A 13661-nucleotide genomic window follows, 5' to 3' on the forward strand; every position below is an offset into this window, starting at 1 on the left:
AGTATTTCATTAACTTTTCAGAAGATGGTTAGTGTTGCAGTGAGACGGAAAGAAACAGGATCTGGTCCTTGTTTAGGGGAGAAGGGTGTGCCTGGTAGCTTTCTGAGTGTCCTCTGGGCTAGGCCATCTGCGCATGTGAAAGGGCTCTGGTATTGTCTCTGTGTGTGGGTGGAAGGTCTTATTAATGGATACGGTTGCAGCAGCTCATCTGTATGACTGCATCAGACTGATTAGCTGAGGCCTGGTTACTGCTGTGAGTGGTGATTATGCCAGTGCAGCTGTTCTCTCTCTCCTTGTATCTGTTAATTACCACACGCATAGATGTCATCACCTCTTAAAACTGCATGGCATTGTCCCATTAGTGAAGGATGTGGGAAGCAGCAGGGGAAGGGAACTCTTTGGAACTACTGGCTATTTAGAAGTGAATGGAGAAGTGGGTTGAATGAAGCAGGTGTCACTAGGGAGAATTTCCAACTGTTCTTACCTTTGAGATTCCACCTTTAGCTATCAGTTTCACAGCATGGCAGAGCTGGGCACTTGCCATCACATTCCACTGGGTGCCCCTTACTGAGAGAGACCTGGACTTCAAACTGTAGTTAACTAGCCACGGGCCTCCAAGCACCCGATCACTGAGTGTGCAGGGCCACAGCTGAACAAATGGGTTCCATTCCTTTGATGACGGTCAGAGGCTAGTTCAGAAAACCAGTTTCACCAACTGTGATTCCTCAGGAGGAGGCAGCTCTCTAGGAAGAGAGGGAGACTGTTTACTCTGTGACTTGTGGAAAAATAGGTGTGCAACAGAATCCCCTTGTGGCTTTTCTGTGACATTTCAAATGTTTATCGTTTTCCAAATGTAATGCTCTTTGCTATTATAAGCCACTTTCTCCTCCCTGATCCATCAAAATCCACACTTCCCATTTCGGAGAGTGCACCACAGTCTCCATGGCAACTGGTGCTACTAGTGTGCATGTGATTTTTGCTAGCAAGTCAAGCAGGAGCAGAAAACAGGGTGGCCGTACTAGAAGAGTGGGGGGTTGTGGAAAGTACTTAACAAAACACCAGGGACCTGTTCTTTCCACTCTGACACTGAGCTTCTGTGAACACCACTGACTACCAAGCGACACCAAGGGCAAAGATAGTGACTGGCCTCTATCTTTCAGAGAAATCCTAAAGGACTCATTTGCTATTCTAAATGTCACCCTTTATGAGGAGAGATTGAAAGTTGCCTGTACCTAGAAATAATGTGTCACATAACTCTGCTGATCTATTTATTTGTCTGTCAGTTGCCAGGATAGGGCCCCCAGCACCTAGGCATTCTATAAACACGTACTAAAATAGTCCCTGCCTCAAAGATCTTACAGTCTAAATAGACATGGGTGGGAGAGGAAATGGAGCCACAGAGAAGTAAAGTGACTTGGCCAGCATCTCACAGCAGGTCAGCAGTAGCACCGGAGTAGAACCCACATCTCCTGAGTCCCAATCCAGTAACTTAATCAACAGATCATGCTGCCCCTGGATCCTGAGCTGCTGCTATTCCAGGCCTAGGACCCCACAGCTGTGACAATGCACCACAGTACTAACCTGCAGCATCCCCATACTGTTGCAGGCAGTATTCCCCATCTCCTGTGACCCACCACCAAACAGCTACTGGGCCTCTTCTGAACAAAGATTGGCCAGTTTGGCCAAACTTATGTAGAGGTTTTGATGAGCTAAAATTGACTAGTGATTCTAATGAGAACACACATTTCACTTGTGACTCAGAGCAGATTAGACCCCAGTCCTCTTGAGAGGAAAGTCTAGACAATTGGCATGTCACTTATGATTGCTCCAGGTCAGCATTTTAACTTGCTTCCTGCATAACCCTCCTAAGCCTCCGTAATGAAAGTACATCTTGGTCCTCCCTCTGAAGCCCTGATGCTCAGAATCCCCTACTGGAATCTGCCCTGGATGGTCCAGTGTTCTGAAGCAGCTTCCCCCACTTACCCCAATGGCCAAACCAGCACATTGCTGCTCTTTTCCATTTCTCCCACCGTGGTTTTATAGTCTCAACCTCTCCTAGGTTTACCAAATTTCCTGACTATGTGGAGTGTGGTTGGCATGTAAAATCCTGGCCCATAGGAGATTGAGTGCACAGATGGAGAGTTTGCAGGCTTCTGCAGAGCTGTTACGACTTAAAGTTGAGGGAGATCAGCACAAGTCTGAGCCCTGCAGTATTGGGCTCAAGTGAGAGTGGCAGGCAGAGGCAGCTGGTGCTTGGTATGGAGCAAGCCATAGCTTAGGGCATTGCTAAGGGAACAAAATTAATTTGGTGAAGGGGACTGTGGTGGAAGGCAAACTGAATTCAGAGGGTGTATGTCACTTCTGTGGTTCTCTCTCTCCTCTGTAAACTCTGGACTCAGCATTTCTTTCAACGCTCCGCAGCCTGGGAGGGGGAAGTTAAGCAGTTGCTAAAGGCAATTCAGGAAACAATTAACATGGATTAGATCCCGTATCATTTGTAGACAGGGCTCAGGTTTGTTTAATAGCTAAGCCATGCATGTAGCTGTTTGGGCCATTGCTGGTGGAAGCCTGTACATTTCCTGGCTGATACAGTTCCCCTAGTTGTGTGATGGTAAGAGCATGAAGATGGGAAGTGGGGCTAATAAAGGGCCAGAATATTCCCAGTTGTGCTGCTATCCAGCTTGATGTGAATATGCCATCAGCTCTCAGCTTTCTTATTAATTAGTGCCAGTGAAGGGACTCTGCAGCTGTGTAGCCCACTATCCAAGTGAAGATCTGATGGTGGAGCAGCTGTCCTGCTCCACAGCTATCTGCTGAGTGCTCTGTTAAACATTTGTGGATGTATGTGTATGTTTCTATCAGATGCTTACTCTCACTGACAGGTTAGTTGTTTCTTGGAACAGCCTGCAAATAAGTGACTAACATCCTTGCCCAGCTGTGCTGCCACAGGGGATTCAAGTGTTTGAGCCTCCTTGGCAACCCTGATTTTTATTGCCCTTTCAAATAATCCTTTTCTGTGGCTTTTTTCAGAGAGTTTTCAACGTCCTGTACCCGATGCCTGCTGACCAGAGGAGACACGTCAGCATAAACTCTGCTCGCTGGCTACCTGAGCCAGGCCTGGGATTGGCATATGGCACTAACAAGGGAGACCTGGTGATTTGCCGACCAGAGTAAGTGGCATGGCTTAGAACCTGAGAGAGACATTAACCGTTCTCCTTTTTATGGGGAATCAGGCCAGGGTGGCTTCTCCTCACATAGGGCTGTGTTAGGGGGCAAGGAGTCTGACTCTAGCAGTTGTAGAGTTTACTTCAGTCTTTGAAAATGAAAGTAAGTCTTTCTGCCCTGATGATGAAACCTGTGAGGCACAGTGGGGACGGAATATCTCACATATCTTATTTCTGCCTGCTATAGTCTTCACAATCCTTCCAGATGCTCTAGTTCTCATATATGCCCAGACATCTTGGAATCTCCCTGGAATATTCAATGTGAGATTATATTAACCAGAACATATTGTATGGGCTGTTAGAACAATTCAGTGAATTGTTGTGGCTCTAGCATGAAAGGCCACTGGTCTGATCCAGTCTGGCAGTTCTATTTACTATTTATACAGCACCATAAGTGTGCATGTCACTTTATAGATTTGCAAGTAGACACAATCTAATTTAGAAATTATACAACATAGGAAGAGATAATGACAGGCAAGGGAGTTCCTGGTCGTGGAGTGCTGACACACTTCTCTTGTTGTATGAGAGGTTCATCAAGGGGACTTAGGGACTAAATGTTATGGCTGAGATCCCTTCCTCCACTGGCTAGTCCATGTGTTCTTTGCAGGGCCGGCTCCAGACCCCAGCGCACCAAGCGCGCGCTTGGGGCGGCATTTTGCCGGCAGGGCGGCAGGCGGCTCCGGTGGACCTTCCGCAGTCATGCCTGCGGGAGGTCCACCGGAGCCGTGGGACCAGCGGACCTCCCGCAGGCATGACTGCGGAGGGTTCGCTGGTCCCACGGCTCCGGTGGACCTCCCGCAGGCATGACTGTGGAAGGTCCGCCGGAGCTGCCTGCCGCCCTCCTAGCGCACCCTCCGCAGGCACGTCTGCAAGAGGTCCCCCGGAGCCGCGGGACCGGCAGCGCGCCCCCTGCAGCATGCCGCCGTGCTTGGGGTGGCCAAATTCCTAGAGCCGCCCCTGGTTCTTTGTAGCTTCTTTTGAAATGCAGGACACTTCTTTATATATTTCTGCATTAGTGATTTCCTGTTGCTGAGCTGCCTTTGGTCCCTGAACTGTGCCCTTGTTTGGGGTTATGTTTCACTTGCTGAGATTCCTGGGGAGTGAAGTTGCTCTTTCTTTCTGTAGAAGGTGCAGCTGAAATCCTGCAGCAGATGAGTTAATTGGAATACTAGAGCATGGAAGCAATTTCCTTCTGCTCTGCATGCGATTGAGCATGTGGTACTTGTAAAGTGTTATATGGTCAGCATAAAACTCATTGAATTAGGGCAATATAGACTATTTTGATAATTACTCATTCAGCAGAGAGCCAACTTCAACCAGAGCTTGAATTGAGCCAGTATGCTGTGGTACAGCATACCAGCACCTCTTTCAAACTACTTGCTTAATCTCAGCTTTCATTAAGGCCTTGTCTACATGGGGAGATTCACTGGTTTAGCTATTGTGGAGTAAACTACCCCAGAATAGTTCCCCATATGGAGGCTCCACTATGGAATGAGAGTGATTTTAATTCTGTAATAAGTACTGTGCTCACAAAGTGGAGTCATTATTCCAGAATAAAATCACTTGGTAAGGCAACTCCCATCTTTTCATGTGCTTTAATATATATACTGTTTACTGTATTTTTCACTCCATACATCCGGGGAAAAGCTGAGAAAGAAAACAAAGGAAATCAGCTGTTGCTATCAGCTAATTAAACAACATATGCACGAACCTCTTAGGACACAAAAATCCAATCCTGTTCTTAAAAAAGGTAAATTTTATTAAAACAAAAAGAAAGAAAATACATCTGGAACCTCAGGCTATTGCTAGATTTAAAAAGAGCAAATACAAGGATTAAGCATCAAGAATAGTTTCTTGAGGTCCAAAGGTTACAAGCAAAACTAAAGCACCTGGGGTTAGCATAGAGGAGTCCACAAGCCATAAAGAAATAAAAAAGAGAGAAATCATATCACATCTTTCTAGACATTCCCTAATCTACTTACTCATTTGAAACCCCAGATATGTAAGTTTCTAGGTATGATCTGATGATTTTTCATACCTGGCCCAAAGCATTGCTGCTCTGTTCCCTCTCTCCGGAAAATAACAACAAACAGACAAAAGGGGAGTCTTGTTTTAATTTAAAAAAGTTCTAGCCTTCCCATTGGCCCTTTTGGCCAGGTGCCCACTCACTTCCTTTTACCTATGCATCGCAGTGACTCTTAACCCTTTACAGGTAAAGCAAGGAGAGAACAGCTACTAAGAGGGATTTTATAGCTAACTGGCTGGCTGAGTGTCCATAAAAGGGAGCTACCCCTCCCCTGTTCATTTATCACAGCACCATTGGTCCTCTCTGTACTAACAGATGAAGGGAGACTGATAGTTCATTTGGGGCAGAGACCTACTATCTAAGGGTATGTCTACACTACGAAATTAGGTCGATTTTATAGAAGTCAACTTTTTAGAATTTGATTTTATACAATCTATTGCATATGTCCACATTAAGCGCATTAAGTCGGCGGAGTGCATCCTCAGTACCGCGGCTAGCCTTGACTTACAGAGCGGTGCACTGTGGGTAGCTATCCCCACAGTTCCCGCAGTCTCCGCCGCCCATTGGAATTCTGGATTAAGCTCCCAATGCCTGATGGGGCAAAAACTTTGTCGCGGGTCATTTTGGGTACATGTCATCAGCCCCCCATCCCCCCTCCTTCCGTGAAAGCAACAGCAGACAATTGTTTCGCACCTTTTTTCCAGGGTCCCGTCCACCAGACTTGCTCAGCCCGCTGCCTGTTTGGATGATCGGAATCCCAGGCAGGCAGCAGGCTGAGCGGGGCCAGCGGATGGAGCCCCAGACCGTCTCCTGCCAGCCAGGGTCCCACTCAGCCCCGCTCAGCTGGCAGACCTCAGTGAGGTTGATCGGGGTGCCTGGACAGACATGGCTATCCTCCTCTCTGAGCACTGAATGGGAGTGACTCCAGGTCATTCTCTTCTTTAAATTTAGTCTCATGGAGATTCAGTCCTGCCTGGAATATCATATGAGCTGGAGGCTTCTGCCTCAGGCTGCTCTCCCAGCCGGTAGCACCATGCGGTCGCACCTACCCCAGCCTGCCCCTTGCTCCCATGCCTAATGAAGCCTGGACGGTAGTAAGGAGCAGTTCAACTTGTGGAATGACAAATCCAGAATGAAGGATTGCACTCTGTGAGCCACATTAAGATTATTTCAGAGTCCTAAATAGCATTAGTCCCTATAAAAGGCTTCATGAAAATTTTCCCCCACCCCTAACAAAAATGTTAATGTATCAGAGCAGCTGAAAGGGTAAGGAACCTGGGACTATAACTTAAAGAGAGCTTCCATATTATTTAACTCATAATTGATATAATTCAAAGTAAAATTTCACAGCAGAGTCTGTTCTGAGTCTAGAAATGCAGGGGGGGAATCAGAAAAAGGAACAGTGACCTGTTTCCGCCCGCTTTCAAACCGGGGATGTTTCGCATGTTAGGTGAATGTGATAACCACTACATACAGGGCTTTCGCGTGTTAGGTGAATATGATAACCACTACACTACGGGGCTTCTCTTTTTTTGCCACAGACTTTGCAGAATGCACAGGAATGTTTTCTCTAGCTACAGAAGCTACCTAATGCACAAGGCCGGCTCCAGGCACCAGCACAGCAAGCAGGTGCTTGGGGCGGCCTATGGAAGGGAGGTGGCACGCCAGGTCTTCAGCAGCAATTCGGCGGCAGGTCCCTTGGTCCCTCTCGGAGGGAAGGACCTGCCGCCGAAGTGCCGCTAATCGTGATTTTTTTTTTCCCCCCTCCTCCGCCGCTTGGGGCGACAAAAACGCTGGAGCCGGCCCTGCTAATGCAATGTCTATGTCTATATGGCCTTCCTGCTCACAAAGCGGTCATGCCCCTGCCCAAGGCTGACACAGCGCAGACTGCATGTGACACAGTGACCTGGCTCGGGCAGGATTACTAGCGAGGCGTGATACTTTTGCCGTTAAGCAAACACACGAATTCTTTCCTGGCCTCTGCCACTGAATGCCTCCATGCATTATGCTGTGCCCTATCAGTGCGGGAGGACTGCATGAGCTTGGAAAACATGTCATCGCGAGTGCGGTTTTTTTCACCTTCTAATCTGCGATAACCTCAGGGACGGAGATGATAAGGGGAGCGTAGAAACATTCTGAGGGGACTGCATGGTCACCTGTGCTGCTGAGTTCGCCATGCTGGCCAAACAGGAAATGAAATTCAAAAGTTCCCAGGGCTTTTCATGTGTACCTGGCTAGTGCATCTGAGTTCAAAGTGCTGTCCAGAGCGGTCACAATGGAGCACTCTGGGATAGCTCCTGGAGGCCAATACCGTCAAATTGCATCCACACTACCCCAAATTCGACCTGGCTATGTCGATTTCAGCGCTAATCCCCTCGTCGGGGAAGAGTACAGAAATCGATTTTAAGAGCCCTTTAAGTTGACAAAAATGGCTTCGTCATGTGTACGGGTGCAGGGTTAAATCGATCTAATGCTGCTAAATTCTACCTTAACTCCTGGTGACTGCCCCCCAGTGTAGAAAAGAACAGGAATCACTGTTCAAACAAGTGAGGCTGTCTAATTGCAATGTAGAGACCAGACCCATCAGCAGTGTTACTGTGCAGCAGGAGGAACTTTCCCTAGGGGGAGCACTGGCATTTCTGTAGTTGTCCCAAACCCCTGTTGACACTCACCGTATCAGCTCCTCATAATCTTTCTACCCCATCATGTCCAATCAAGATCTTTTCCATTCATCAGAAATGATCTGCACTCCCATCTTATGAAACATTCACGGCCTTCCAGAGCCTGTGTGTGTGAACACTAGCTGGCAGGCACAGACAGCTGTACTGCCCAGTGCGCACTTTGGCTTCTCCTGGAGAAGGCTGTGCAGCAGGGTGAGCTAAGCACTATTCTCTGTGTTCTTCCATTCTCAATCTCCCCTCTCCAGGAACAGGTTCAGGTGGGACTTATTGCCCAGATCTTTTGGAAACACTGATTCCAAAACCTCAACATGCTTTGAACATGGCTATGGGTAATTCCAAAACTAAGAGCTGCAAAGGCCTTTTCCAGGGCCAGCTGTGCAGTGCAGGCAGAGATGAGGAATCATTCCTTCTGCAGATAGGGAGCCTCTGGTAACAAATTAAAATACCACTTGAAGATATGTCTTGGTTCTGAGACACAGACTTTCCAGTGCAATCCTCTTATAGGGAAGTAGGTAGAGTGTCCCAGATTAATGCAGTGTTGTGCTGTGCACTTATTGCAATTCTCTTTGTAGTGAAACTGTTCTGTGAAAATTGACTTCACTATACCAGGCTTCCATGCTTTATCACTGAGACTGTTTGTCTGTGCCAGTCCAGTTTCTTCTTGAGAATTGCATATCATCTAATCTAGCGATGGGGGCAGCATGCCTTCATCCGGTTATTAGTGCTGGTAGAGAGATGGCAATCTATCCCGCTGTCTACATCTGTCATGTCTCTGGGCTGGCTGATCCCATTTATCAGCCTGTTCAGTTATTAGCAGAGATGCCTCCCAGCAACATAAGCCCTGATGCATAGTTTGCCTTTTAAGAATAACCTCAGTGGTTGCAGGGTGAATGAAGAGGGAAAGAGGAGCCTCTGCGTTCTCCTTCCTGTGTAATTGAAGTATGTTAGATGGTATCTCGTCCCAGGCACTCAGGATATATCTTCATTGCAGACTTAACTCAAGTGATTGAGTTAACATGACATTGACATCATTGATTGACATGATAACCATTTTCAAATATGTAAAAGGTTGTTACAAGGAGGAGGAAGAAAAATGTTTTTTCTTAACCTCTGAGGATAGGACAAGAAGCTATGGGCTTAAATTGCAGCAAGGGAGGTTTAGGTTGGACATTAGAAAAAACTTCCTAACTGTCAAGGTGGTTAAGCACTGGAATAAATTGCCTAGGAGGTTGTGGAATCTCCATCACTGGAGATTTTTAAGAGCAGGTTAGACAAACACCTGTCAGGGATTGTCTAGATAATTAGTCTTGCCATGAGTGCAGGGGACTGGACTAGATGACCTCTTGAGGTCCCTTCCAGTTCTATGATTCTATGATTGGCACCTGGTTCTGAGCACACAGCTCTGAGCAGCCACACTGCAAAGTCGTGCCCAAGTTACTGTGTCATCAGTGATGCTGTACTCCCCATGTGTGTTGCAAGGACTCCTGTGGAAATATCTTAAGGTTCTTTATGGTGCAGTAAGATGAGATGCTCTGATTCTTTCCCAGTGAGTTGTGGGAGAATTTCTGTCCTTCTGGACACATAGGGGAATTGTGGGAAAGTATTGGAGAACTATCCACACTTAAGTGATTTAGCCTGTGTCCATGCTGTAATGTGGGCAGGTTACCAGCTGAGTGAAAACCTATATCCCTAGCCGTGTCAGCTAGCCCAAATTGAAAGCACCACCAAACTCAGGTGAGAGGGTTTTGTGTGTGGATGGGAGTGGGGCTAGGGGCACTGCTCAAGTTAACTCTGCAGTGAAGACATACCCTCAGGGGCTTTCCCCTTTAGGTTAGGAGTTCCTGTGGTCCCAGACATTTTGCGAGTGGAAATTTGACTAAATTGTTTTTAAATTGACAATGGAAGCCCGTGTTTCCTGAGAGCTCTATGCGGTGCTCTGAGACCTAGTCATTGTGGACACAGCAGCATGTCAAGGTATGTCTACACTGCCATTAAAAACCCACAGCGGGCCCGTGTCAGCTGACTCAGGCTCGCAGGCTCAGGGACTGTAATTGCAGTGTAGATGTTTGGGGTCAGGCTGGAGCCTGAGTTCTGGGACCCTCCCTCCTAGCAGAGTCCCAGAGCCCTGGCTCCAGCCCAAGCCCAAATGCCTGCACCGCAATTAAACAGCCCCTTTGCTGGAGCCCCATGAGCCCAACTCAGCTGATGAGGGGATTGGGTTTGGACCAGTGTCTCCCTTCTGACATCATGCTTCCCGATAGCTGAGATTGGATCTGGTGTCAGTTGAAAGATGTCATTTAGAAGGACAAGGCTCTGGCCTCACAACACTGCTTAGCTCATCTGTATCACTTCCACATGCTGGTTTTGAGGATCAGTTTATTTAACACTTATCTCTGTGTGTCACATATGAATGGGTTCCTTCCTTCCTTCCGTCCCACAGGACATGCTAAAGTACTGACTAATGTGACACTAGTAGTTTGCTGCTAGAGAGTTTGGATCATGTGTCTGGATTTCATTGAGGAAGTCTGAGCAGTCTAGTCTGTATAACATAAAACAGCCTACCCGAGCGGCCATAGTTTTATAAAGTTCAACCTCTTGTTTGACAAACTTTTAGGTTTTCTTCAGGTCACGTAAAGTTAATATTAATAAAGCTTAAGACAGCCCTTTGCTCAGGAATAGCCTTCACCCCATTAGATTATACAGACCTCTTAGTTCCCCAGTCTTTACCAGTAAAAATCCCCTTATATTTTTAAAAGTGCTATAAGGATGAAGTATGATTAAAAGTATAAGTAATGTAAAAAGTCCTCCAGCTAATAGGTTAAAAAAATTCTGCTAAATGTGTGTCCCATGCCTAAAACTCAAAAGGGCCACAAACTGTTTGTATCCTGTACCTCAGGGGTTCTCAACCTTTTTCTTTCTGAGCACCTCTCCCCCCTCCAACATGCTATAAAAACTCCACGGCCCACCTGTGTTGCAACAACTGTTTTTCTGCATATAAAAGCCAGGGCTGGCATTAGGGGGTAGCAAGCAGGGCAGTTGCCTGAGGCACCATGCCACAGGGCCTCCACAAAGCTACATTTCTTGGGCTTCAGCCCATGCAGTGGGACTTCAGCTTTCTGCCCTGGGCCCAAGCGAGTCTAATGCTGGCCCTGCTTGGCAGACCCCCTGAAACCTGCTCGTGGCCCCACAGGGGGCCCCGGACCCTTAGTTGAGAACTACTGCTGTAACTGGTACCCCATAGGAGAGGGCCCAGAATCACATCTGTGCAGTCATCTGCTGATGCCACATCTCCAGAACATCAGTTGCGGTTGGTGACAGAAATGTCAGTAAGTCAGTACTTTTCAAACTACCAAAATGGTTCAGCTGGCCAACCTCTCAACCCAGATTCAGCCATGTATTAGGGTGCAAGATTTGTAATCCCCTGATTTGCTTGAAGACCTCAGGGGAGGGGCCACTGGATGAAGCCAACTGAAATCATAGCCATAAAAAACCAGGTAAGCAGGGAGGCAAATGTAATCCTCTGGGCCACTACCCATACCAAAAAGGGCTGCTGCCCCTCCTTCCCTAAGGAAAGAGGAGACCAAGACAACTGCAGGCTGTGTCAGCCAAGTGCCTGAGAAAACCCACCTGCCAGTGTCAGGTACTAAGACCAAAAACAACCACTTCTGGTCTCCTGAAGTGCAGTTCCTTGGCTCTGAAGTTCCCAAAACCAACGAGCCAGAGAATTAGTCTTTTTCTCTGAATAACCATCTTCTTTTTAAATAATGTTTCTCCTTTTGTAATTTACTTGTGAAAAAGCACATGCTTATTGTATCTCTAAAGTAAATACTACCTGAAATCACTCAGGTCACCCCGGGCTGTGTAACACAATCTGCCTCAAGAGGAAAGTTATGATTGTTAATCATTCAGTATTATAAAAACAAGTTAACTGCAAAAGTCGTTCAGTAAGGACGCACTTCGAAGGAGTGTGTATTGCTGCATAGGCTAGCAAACAAACTACATCCATGCCTCCCTAACTTTCCAGGCTTAAGTATGTACAAAAATTAATTGTGTTATGTTAACTCCATAATTTAGGCCTTAATTGTGTTCATCCACAATATTTAATAATTTAGTCAATTGTTAATTTTATTCTATATTATCAATTTAATTTATTAAATCAAATTCCAATTGCAATTTAATTGTGCTATTCAAACAGTTGAATAAAAATATAATTATTTTAAGTAAAAGATTAAGTAAGCTTTTTATTAATTTAGAATAGACCCCATAAATCAAAATATTAATTCTTCTTTCAAAAAAAAAAGTGGGGAGAATCAGAAAATCCTAACCCAGGTTAAAAGTCAAAGATCAAAAAAGTAATTTAAAAATATTTCATAGCTATTGGCTCTGTCCTTATATTAAAACCTTTATGTATGCCATCTGGTGTATCAACTCATTGGGCCTTTGCGGTAACCTTTTTGCAGTTCTTCAGCCAGTTTTCAGTTCAGGTGGCAATGTTTGTATCCAAGCTGGTAGAAATATATGTTGAGTAAGATTTGTGTGAGACACCATACCCGATAAGTCATTAAAATCCAAGTATATCACATCTACCTTTCCTTTCTTTCACCAATTTTGTAATTCTGTCAAGAAAAGCAACGGTTTATCTGGCAAGAAATTCTCTCTAACCCACCAAAATATTGCTTATTGCTCATTCTTCTGTTCCCTTCTGGATATTCAATTAATTATTATTCTTTTTAGGCTGAGAAGAGACAGTAATTGCCAAATTAAATTGACCTTCTCTCTTTGAAGATCAGTGCTACATTTGTTTTCTGTGGTCTTCAGGTACCTCTCCAGTTTTATGTAACTTGTCAAAAATAGTCATCATTTGCACAGAAGTTGATCTAGTAATTTTCTTACCATCTTGGAGTGCATATTGTACAACCACCTTATTCTGTTCTGTGTAGGTTCTTATACCATACTCATCACTGTAGTATCTGAGTGTCTTCCAATACTGCATTAAAGCGACGTGACTAACATCTGTGTCATCCTGTCCCTAGGGGGAGAGGTACATACAGTGGAATCTCTTGTTTGGGTAGGATTCTGTTTTGTTTAATAGACATGTTGCTATGTATTTATGTTAAAGAAGGCACGGTCAAAGAAGTGAATGAGAATGGATGTCTGCCCTCTGACCAGGAGCAGATTATCCATCAGTGCCAATAAACAGTTTTAGATCCATATTCTGGCCTGAATCCAGTGTGTTCTGGGTTTAGAATATTAGTTAGATGAGTATGTAGTTGGCCTTTAGCTAGTTTCTCTGAGCTTGCTCAGAAGTGTGGGATTTGACACTGATCAGTAGTTGGCTAGAACTGATGTATCCAAGGTGGGTTTCTTCAATGTTGAACTGTTATGTATTTGAAGGAGGAAAGAAAGATTCCTTCTGACTGAAACAGCCAGTGCCTCAGAGGAGTGATGCCCGTTGCACGTGATGCTTTTGCAAGCCTGGAAGGACATGGGTGGGATTCACAGGACTTGGGACAAGACTTCTTTAGGGTGTTCAGAACTTGTTGATGAGTGAACTCTGGGAATGGAGGCATGCTGGCAGTCAGTGGGTATAGGCAGAAAGGATCCATGTTTTTAAGAGAGCTTCCCAAAGGTTTGTGATCTGTTCAGCGACTTAGGATGAGAGTTCTTCCCTGCACTTGGTGCTCCGTTCTAGACACTCAGGATTGAAAAGTGGTTTATCATGCTGGATTG

At 45.7% G+C, this 13661-nt stretch overlaps 1 protein-coding gene across 3 annotated transcripts in view; it reads left to right on the plus strand.

Annotated features, from left to right (window-relative positions):
• The window catches only part of AMBRA1 (autophagy and beclin 1 regulator 1), a 191662-nt gene that overhangs the window by 150753 nt on the left and 27248 nt on the right, over positions 1–13661 (plus strand). For all 3 annotated transcript variants that reach the window (XM_045014742.1, XM_045014743.1, XM_045014744.1), the window contains one exon: positions 3031–3170. In XM_045014742.1, coding sequence (XP_044870677.1) covers positions 3031–3170 — 140 coding nt within the window. The remainder of the gene's footprint in view (positions 1–3030; positions 3171–13661) is intronic.

The sequence above is a fragment of the Mauremys mutica genome, chromosome 4, assembly GCF_020497125.1.
Source record: "Mauremys mutica isolate MM-2020 ecotype Southern chromosome 4, ASM2049712v1, whole genome shotgun sequence".
Taxonomy (NCBI): Eukaryota; Metazoa; Chordata; order Testudines; family Geoemydidae; genus Mauremys; species Mauremys mutica.